The sequence below is a fragment of the Conger conger genome, chromosome 15 (assembly GCF_963514075.1).
Source record: "Conger conger chromosome 15, fConCon1.1, whole genome shotgun sequence".
NCBI classification, from domain to species: Eukaryota; Metazoa; Chordata; class Actinopteri; order Anguilliformes; family Congridae; genus Conger; species Conger conger.
The window spans coordinates 25029109-25038867 of record NC_083774.1 but is presented as its reverse complement, the minus strand read 5'-3'; the positions used below and the strand labels follow the sequence as shown (position 1 = coordinate 25038867).

Here is a 9759-nt window from a genome sequence, read left to right as displayed (position 1 = left end):
CTTTTATCGCACGCTTCTCTGGGCTATATTGTAGCCTGTTATTTAACTGGCTGTTGTTTTTCAGGCCTGTTGGCTGGTCTTTGAAATGCTTGCGGTAGATTTTATGGTGCTGTTGTATCGGTAACGTTAGTGCAAAAAAAAGAAGAAAAGAAAAGCTCTCTATCTCTCTCTCTCTCTCTCTCTAAAGGTTCTTCGTTTTTGTTTTATTTCTAGCTTGTGTGAGCTTGTGGGTGAGGGACGTTGTCCCCGGTAATTGTGTTTTGGTTGGTGTTTTTCCTGAGCTGCGACTCAAGGTTCTTTATTTTCGTGCCTAGTGTTTTTAGTGTTCGTCTTTTCAGCACTTATTTCGGTTGGGTGGTTCGCCCTGGTTTTTAGGGTCGCTTTATGTTCTGGTCGGAGTTTGTCTCCTAGTTATTTTCTGTTCCTCTCTCTGTTCCGGGAGAACTCCCTCTCCGTATTCGTGTTCTCCCCGTTCCCCTATCTCCCGGATTTTGTGGCTCGCACATCACACACACACACACACACACACACACACACACACACACACACACGCGCTCTCGCAGTCCGCACTTGGGAGATGTTAAAGGGAGAGTGCAGATTGAGCTCCAACGCGATTACAATTTAAATCAGAATGACATATCTATTTATTTTGCTTTTTACTTGCAATTTGAGTTTAACATTACTGGACTATGTACCAAGACTGCGCCTTCATCAAGGTTAGTTGACCCGTAGACCCGTGGTTCCCAAACTGTGTGCTGTGTTTCGTTCGAACCTGCGTGTGTAGTAAAAATAAAATGTCTTTCTTCTTTTTCCAGACAGTGATGGTAATAGTGTGTACTATAACCAGAGCCAGAGGCACACTGTGTTTTTTCTCCCAGAGGAGTCTAGTGAACTGTACATCGGAGGAACAAATTTTGTGCACAGGATTCATTTAGAAGATGCCAGCCTTGTAGAGGTAATAATTACTTGTATTTATTTTTCACGCGTCATTGTGAAATATTTATAATGCTTTGGGTTTTTGTTTGAGTAAGTCAAGTTGTATGGATTATACTGGAGTCTACATTTATGTGGTCCCATGCACTTATGACTGGACTTGGAAAGGTTTATCCAAAGCCCCTCACCACAATTCAAATGGTACCAGATAGTATGCACTTTGTTGTACGTCGCTCTGGATAAGAGCGTCTGCCAAATGCCAATAATGTAATGTAATGTAATGCAGGGAGGTTGTTCCAAGCATGTTGGATAACTTGCCGCAGTTCTTCTGCAGGCTTTGGTTGGCTCCTTGCTTCTGATCTCAGACAGCCTCGATCAAGCTTGTGTAAAAAGTAGTCAATTACTTAGTTATGTTACTTTTTTTAATGAGATACAAAAATGTCTCTAAAATGAAATCTTTTGGAAAATGAATAATATCTCAAACGTGTTCTTTTATACTAACTATACTTGCAGCTATACTCAGACAGCAACAGGTTGAGTAGATAATACAAAATAAGTACAATAATCACAAAAATACCATCTTTTATACTCTTATGTATTCATTGAGGTCCATTGATTGGAGTTTTTGTCAAATACCTAACCCCCATCAACAAGTCAAGCATATTTTTATTACATATATTTATTATTCCAAAGCAGGCTGGCTCCTTATTTATAAGCATACTGAATAATAATTAATTATTTTGGGAATGTATTTAGATGCTCACTGATATAAAATGTGGTCAATGAAAATGCCCTCTATTGTGTTGTCAGTGGTGTTTTCTCTGTCTTCCTCAGAAATAAGGCTGAAAAAAGGAGTGAATGCATACCTAGAGGTTAATTTTCCCATGTAAAAACAACTAATAGAAATCAAGTACAGAATAACAGGCATAAAGTTTAATTGTAACTTCTGTATAGCAGTCCGTGATAAACACCAGAGACACCATGCATGTCCTCCATTCTGTGTTTAAGGCAGGGGACAGATATTTCTCACTGGTCTTTGTACTTTGTGCAATGGTCATGCTTTTGATTGATTGTCCTCTATCTTTAAAGCTTTTAAGAGTGAAATAAGATCTATTGCAAAATCAATGATCTAACTTTAGCGCTGTTGCAACAGTACCACCAACACTGCTCCAATTGTAGTCAGGCTCCCATGTTTACCTTGTACTCATTGATCCTGTGAATTGATTCATTTGTGAGACTAAAATGAGACTAAGAGTAGCCCATCCATCCTGCTTCATTACAGTTAATGGCAGATGTTTTTGCCTCAATTTATTTGGGCTATTTTTGGCATGGAATACTTGACCTTGCGGCAGTAGACAGAGTATAAGGCAATATACTTTTTAAGCCATGCTCGATAAGAGTTTCTGCTGAGAAAATATTCAGTAATAGTGATAATATGTTACATTCCAATTACAATTCACACGCTTTTCTCAGGGATGATATATCTGGCTGTCAAAACCTGGAAGGAATATGTATGCTCCCACCTTCTTATCTTCCCATGAGAGGTGTGCAAAAAATAGATTGTGTCTGGCCTGTCAGGAATTTTATTGGCTTACAGGTTGTGATACAAGGCAGTCTCACATTTTTGCGTCATATATATATTCGCGTAAATATAGTCTTTTCATAGAAATTTCATTAGTCGTGATCCTTGGCATATGGCAGAATATGAATGCTACAATATTGATTCCATATTGTTTCATAACAGATTTAGGAATTTTAGATCAATTTTACATGTAATTAAATGTCAGAAAGCGGACTATTTGGGGGGTGACATTGGCTTGGCATCGGAGGGTTGCCGGTTCGATCCCGCCCTGGGTGTGTCGAAGTGTCCCTGAGCAAGACACCTAACCCCCCAATGCTCCTGATTGGTGCCTTGCATGGCAGCCAATCGCTGTTGGTGTGTCCGTGTGTGAATAGGTGAATGAATGATCCATTGTACAGCACTTTGGATAAAGGTGCTATATAAAAACCAACCATTTACTAAATGTGAGTTTGGAACTGTTTCGTTTTGGCAGCTTGACAATAATTTGAGACTACCTTTGGTCTTTGGAGAAAAAGTTAATTAGTATTTGAACTGAAGCCCCAATGAAAATGTATTTATTTAATTTTTTTTGGATGCACCAATACCCACCATGTCAACGGCCTTCAAAATGCTGCAGAATGTGCGTGCTCCAATGCTTTCAGATGTGACATGCTGTAGCTGAATCGATTTGTTTCTTCCAGAGCATTCCAGTGACTGGGGACCAAAGCTGCCGAGAGGTCAGTACCCCACAAAAAAGGAAAGTTGATTAGTTAAAAAAGGTTTGAAATGTTGCCCAAATGGTGTGGGGTCAAATGTCTTTGTTTCTATGTTTCTAGTCTTCAAGAAAGACCTTATGCGTGATCTCTCTTTTGTAAACTGTTCTGCAAAAAGTTTGCTTAGGGAAATTTTTCTTTTTATGATTTTATGATTGCCTTTCAGATTTCCTGTGAAAATATAATTACCATCATTCAGCAATTCCAGGACAGCTTGTTTGTGTGTGGTACAAATGGAAACAAGCCACAGTGTTGGAAGCTGGTGAGGAACTATTTTATACTATATACAATATATAATATCTTATAATTTGTGCATTCCCCCAACAGTTATGTTATGCTCATTCTCCACTACCCACACATCCATTGGAAGGACAGTTACATAAAAACTGAATAATATATATTAATATATATTAATAATATGTAATATGAATAATAGTAATAATATGATAAGTATCATAAAGCAAACTGCTTTCAGTCTCCAGCTATGGAAGTCATAGACAATGTGTAAATTCCTTAAACAATCAACAATGGCTGAGTGGTTTATCTCTGGCTGAATGACTAAAGCAGTGGTCAGTGAGCCACAATGACTCAATGGAAATCTGAACAATGACGAGTGTATGAAAGTTGTAGGTGAACATGAGCTTCTGTGTAACTGTGCTTGCCTATGTCGAAAAGGCTCATATGCGCATAGCACACAAATGTGTGTGTGCGCCTATCATATAAAAATGCAGTGAATGATTTGTAAAATAGATCAAACTGTAACTATGGATGCCTCTCCTTCTTATTGAGCAGATTGCTATGCCATCACCTATATTTCTCTTTCCCTCTCTCTTCCCCATCCCCAGGTAGGAAATCAGTCGACTGAAGTTATTCCAAGCTATGAAGGCACAGGGATAGCACCACACACTTATGCGCATAACTCCCTATCTATCATTGTAGGTATGTGACATGCTTGCTGAAGAGCAGATTGTGCTGACCTGTTCTTCACATCATTTATTATAGATCTTTAGATCCAAAGTTATTAGTTATTACTCGTATGATGATTCAGCCAAAAGCCTGTTTTTGTTTTCATCCATTCGGACTAGAAATGTCTGTGCGAGTGAAACACTAAAAAGCAGGCAGAGATTTCACATAAGGCTCCTATCAGTGCTGGCAGAGTGTGTAACTATTTTAGGAGGATCTCTGTGCTGTGTGTCTGACCATTCCTCCTCTCATTCAGAGGGGGATCTATACACTGCAGTGCCTCTGAACAGCGATGGGAGCTCACTGCAGTTCCACAGGAAGGCGGGCCGAAGGCCGAATGTCTGGATGCGTGACAGATGGGTGAAGGGTAAGAGAAACGCTTGGGTTCTACTTTTCTGAATAGCAGCTGGGCTGGAGTGACGCATCCTGCACTCCCAATCACTTTGTTCTTGGAAACCTTATTCAATTTATGTGCAGTCGCTGTCTCTCTTCCCCGGGCTTGGCAGCGGCAAGCTGGCTGCAGGTTTATCGCTGACCTTGTCCCTGCAATGCAGCGGCACTGCACCAGCCTCCAGGGCAGCTGACGTCACCTTCCAAGGTGACAGGAAAGCAGACACTGAGGCACCTCTGCTGATTATCCATTTTCCTCCCTTACCCTCTTACTGCAGCTTGCAGCCTAGAAAGCATGGGTCATGCTTAAATGATGAATAAGCTGGTCCTATTTATAATTTTGGCCTTGATATGAGGATCTGAACACTATCATATTTTGAACTTATTTATTAAAGGGCATACTGTAGATATAGATCGCCCCTACATTTCAGGGTAAGCAATGAAATAATAACTGCAAGATATTGATGTAAAGTAATGATGGAAATAAAATTAGTGCGGTTTTGTACTTTGTCCCATATCTTTTCCATGCAATGACTGCTTGAAGACTCATTGGCATCACCAGGTGCTGAGTATCTTATCTGCCAGGCCTGAACTGCAGCCATCTTTAGCTCCAGCTTGTTTTGGGGCTATTTTTCTTGTGTTTTCTCTTCAGCATAAAAAATGCATGTTCAATTGGATTAAGTTCAGGTGAATCACCAGTCAAGCATTTTCCAGCTTTTGGCTTTGTTTGGGATCACTGTCTTGCTCTAGGATGAAGTTCCGCCCAATGAGTTTGGAGACATTTGCTTGAGCAGACAAGAGACTTCTGTCAGTTCAGAATTCATTCTGCTGCTGCTATCAGCAGTTATATTATCAAAGAAGTGAGTCAGTGCCTGTGGCAGCCATACATGGCCAAAATAAAACACCCCCACTACCATGTTTCACAGATGGGGTGCTTTGAATCTTGGGCAGTTGGCCAGATAGATATGTCGTGAAGTGCCCTGGATTTATCAGCTCAAAGGCATGCCCTTTTCCTTTTCAATAAAAGTTCTGTTTGTTTACCCTGTACACTGCACCTCACTCCCATGCTTCTAATTCCAGACCTTGTCTTCCTTCCATAGAACCCACCTTCATCTCCACTATTTGGGTCAGGCGTAAGGAGGACAAAGACCAGGAGAAGATCTATTTGTTCTTCAGGGAGAAGAACTCAGACAGCAGTCCAGATGCTGACCCCTGGATATCGAGAGTTGCCCGTGTGTGCAAGGTACTGCCAACATGTTACAGGAGGAGGGCCATTAAATACTTTAGACACAATTGAATACTCCTTTGATAAATCTTAAAAGGAGAACCCAGTTTGGGCTACAAATAATGGATTCCTTAAAGAGGCTTGTTTAACTTTGTTAGATTGTCTCCCTGCCTTTATTGTGTCCAGGCAGCTGTAGGTTAAGTGCTGAGGTATCACTTCCTTAGGTAATATTGTTTTATAGAATTAGCACTGATCACATAACCCTGTACTACTGGAAGCCATACCCCACTTCTATCGACCCTAGTACTTCCTGTATGGATGGTCTGTTTCTTTTCCCATATTAATGTATTTTTCATTGGCACTGTTGTTGGATATGATCCCGAATTGAAGCCAACTGCAGTATGTGGAGTCGAAGTCATTATTCCACAGCGCATTATTCCACGGCGCATTATTCAGCCATTTTACAGGTTCCCAATCACAAATGAAATAGCTCACAAATATATTAGTGAAATGGAGTGAGTAGTTTTGGCCATCACTGACCATGTGTCTTAAGTGTAAGTGTACATTTTTAAATCTCAGAAAACATTTGAATTCTCAGAAATCATTCAAATGAAATGACTTTTGAGTTAAAATGTTCAAATTCAAAGTCAGTGATGGTGCTCTTTAAGGGGTTTAAGTCATTCAGCATCACTGCGGGTCTAGGACACATAGCTGTTATCAGCTATTTATTTTGAGCTTCCCTGAGCTGTTTGCAGGTGGATCGACAGAAATTCCTGTGTTGTTGTCCCAGCTCAATACATTATTCATGTTCTATTTCTGCACATTTTCAGCTTCCAGGTATTTGTTCAGTTGCCCATCTGCCCTTCACTGCTGTGAAGCCCAACACTGAATTGGAATCGCTGTAAAACTTACAAACCTATATATCACATCCTTTTGCAACTTGGAAAATGGTTCAAAGAGCAGCTGTCCTACACTACGACATCTTAAGGTGTCAAGCCACGAGGTGTGATTTTGGTGTGTGTGTGCCAAATTCCACAAAGAATTGTGAAAAAAAATCACTGCAGACTTGCAGCAACAACTAAAGCATTCAAAGCAGGATGAAGAGGGTCGTGTGTGTACTGCACTTTTCACAGCAGAACTCCGGAGCAGTGGGCGTGGAAAGTCACACACAAAGCTGTGGTCGAATGCTGTCAGTTCAGCTGGGCGTTACTCTCATTCAGGGGGTAGGGTGGTCAGAAATATTGACGCTGGCAGCTTAGATTCTGCTGGGCAGTTGTTATTTTTTGGGCTTGCTCATCCTACCCGCGCACCTGCTGTGGCTTATTGGCTCTATCAGCATTTTGCAAAACAGCTGCTGCTGCAGTGTTATAGTTTGCTACTGCTCTGCGGACTCCCCCTGAGCTCTGGCTTAATCCCTGCAAAGCCCTATTCTGTTATCCTTGGGAAACCGCAAGTCAGGTCTGCGGATGGGAATGCATGATGAATAGTCTTCGAAGATGTCGTTTCTTTGTGGAATGTTCAGCTTGGTTAAACATTCCCCATAGTAGAGTATTTAGCGGGTGTTATCAAGTGGTGAAGGACTTGTCTTTGAGATGAAATCTGCTTGAACACCATGGCCATGTCTAGAGATATGGAAGTACTTTGAGATATCCACTGGAAATATGACTGGTACTTGACCTCACTGTTATCTTTTGTCATATTTACATGACGTAATTGATGGGACCTTTTTTTTTTTAGCTATGTGCCAAGACTAATAATAATTTGAGAAAGTGTTCGAACATGAAGTTTCCTTCTTAAGCCGCAGAGCTTTTCATGGCCGGCTTTCCTCTCCGCAGGTGGACGAGGGTGGTTCGAAGAGATTCTTACAGAACATATGGACATCATTCCTGAAAGCGAGGCTGGTGTGTGGGATTCCCGGGGAGTCGCTGTACTTCAACCGTCTGCATGACGTCTACGTCCAGCACGCCAATGACTGGAAGGACAGCCGGCTTTACGCCCTCTTTAGCAGCAGCTGGTAGGAGCCTCACTGGCCTTGGCAGAAATGCCTCCTGTGGAGCAATTAGTACTCTGCCCACAATTCACCCTCAAGTATATGATAAGGTTAATTCACTGACGAATAATACACAATATTCCCACGGACTAACTGAATAACATAGGAAACCGCTCAGGCTGTGAGCACCGCTGGAGATAAGCTCACTATTGGCAAAGTACGCACAAAACTAATTAACATGGGGGAATGTCCAAAATGTTTTTCCTGAAAACAGGCGCTTGTTTTTGTTTCATTTCATTTTGCTGCTGACGCATTCCTGCATTATCCTGGAACTTTATTTGTAAACACAACCATGCTTATCAAGGTATCCTAGTAGCTCTTGTCTGGGTGACACAAATCTAGGCCTGAGGGTAATGTGTTGTGTCACTGTGAGGTCCATGAGCTGAGCTAATTCCCACCCCATGTAGGAACTCTACTGCTGTTTGCATCTACTCCATGGCAGACCTTGATAATATCTTTGAGGAATCCACCTTCAAAGGATTTTATGGAGACATCCCTGAACCAAGGCCAGGAACAGTAAGCCAAGTTTCCATATTTGTCTCGTTAAATAGTACTGTGCTTTACTGCAGTGCTGTGTTATTCGTTATTTGTCCATTATAAGGACATCTCTACAAAAACAAATCAAGCATCTTGGCAAAAAGATATGCATTGCAGGACTACACAACAGCTGTTCTATATGAACGGGACAATTTGGGAGGAGGGGGTATGGTGTGGGAGTGCTACATAAAAATGGATATGGTATTTAATTTGATTAATAGAAAAAATCACCCTGTTAAGGTGAGCTGTAGTATTTTATTTGGTAAGGGCTCTGTGTCAAATCTGATGGATGAGGGATACAAATTTTGTGCAGTTCTTTTAATCGATCGTCTAGCACCCATTAATCGATTAATAAGGATGAACTGCTAATCTTAAAATCTACTATATGCCCTTTAAAAACAATGACTCAAAATAGGTATAGTTTAGAGAGGTTTTATGAGGACATTACACAAACAATTGGAAACATGGGATTTGCATTGGGGTTTACAGCCATAATGGCATGAAACAGAATGATACAAAATGGATTCATGGACTGAGAAACCTGCACAGGAGAGGAGGGGCTGCCGACATTTTTATTACAGACTGGCTGAACTGCTGCTATGATGGTGACACAAGATATTGTATATAAATGCTGCTTAAACATGACTGCATCTGCAGCTGGGTTGTTGAATCCAGTATCCTTTGAGCCATATCTCAGACTGTGCATGTGTCATACAGTGCATCCGGAAAGTATTCACAGTGATTCACTTTTCCCACATTTTGTTATGTTACAAGCTTATTGGAATAAATGGAATAAATTCATTTTTTTCCTCAAAATTCTACACACAACACCCCATAATGACAACATGAAAGAAGTTTATTTTATTATTATTTATTTTTTTTTTTTGCACATTTATTAAAAATAAAAAACTAAGAAATCGCATGTACATAAGTATTCACAGCCTTTGCCATGAAGGTCAAAATTGAGCTCAGGTGCATCCTGTTTCCACTGATCAACCTTGAGATGTTTCTACAGCTTAATTGGAGTTCACCTATGGTAAATTCAGTTGATTGGACATGATTTGGAAAGGCACACACCTGTCTATATAAGGTCCCACAGTTGACAATGCATGTCGGAGCACAAACCAAGCATGAAGTCAAAGGAATTGTCTGTAGACCTCCGAGATAGGATTGTCTTGAGGCACACATCTGGGGAAGGGTACAGAAAATGTTCTGCCGCTTTGAAGGTCCCAATGAGCACAGTGGCCTCCATCATCCGTAAATGGAAGAAGTTCGCAAGACTCTTCCTAGAGCTGGCCGCCCGTCTAAACTGAGCAATCGGGGAAGA

General features: G+C 41.0%; 1 protein-coding gene across 2 annotated transcripts in view; it reads left to right on the top strand.

Moving 5' to 3' along the window:
• Window positions 1-533: 533 nt before the first annotated feature.
• The window catches only part of sema7a (semaphorin 7A), a 24512-nt gene continuing 15286 nt past the window's right edge, over window positions 534-9759 (top strand). For both annotated transcript variants that reach the window (XM_061221832.1, XM_061221831.1), the window contains exons 1-9: window positions 534-716; window positions 816-955; window positions 3196-3231; window positions 3434-3529; window positions 4113-4206; window positions 4487-4597; window positions 5721-5863; window positions 7681-7859; window positions 8303-8411. In XM_061221832.1, the coding sequence (XP_061077816.1) occupies window positions 632-716; window positions 816-955; window positions 3196-3231; window positions 3434-3529; window positions 4113-4206; window positions 4487-4597; window positions 5721-5863; window positions 7681-7859; window positions 8303-8411 (993 nt within the window). In that variant the 5' untranslated portion in view covers window positions 534-631. The remainder of the gene's footprint in view (window positions 717-815; window positions 956-3195; window positions 3232-3433; window positions 3530-4112; window positions 4207-4486; window positions 4598-5720; window positions 5864-7680; window positions 7860-8302; window positions 8412-9759) is intronic.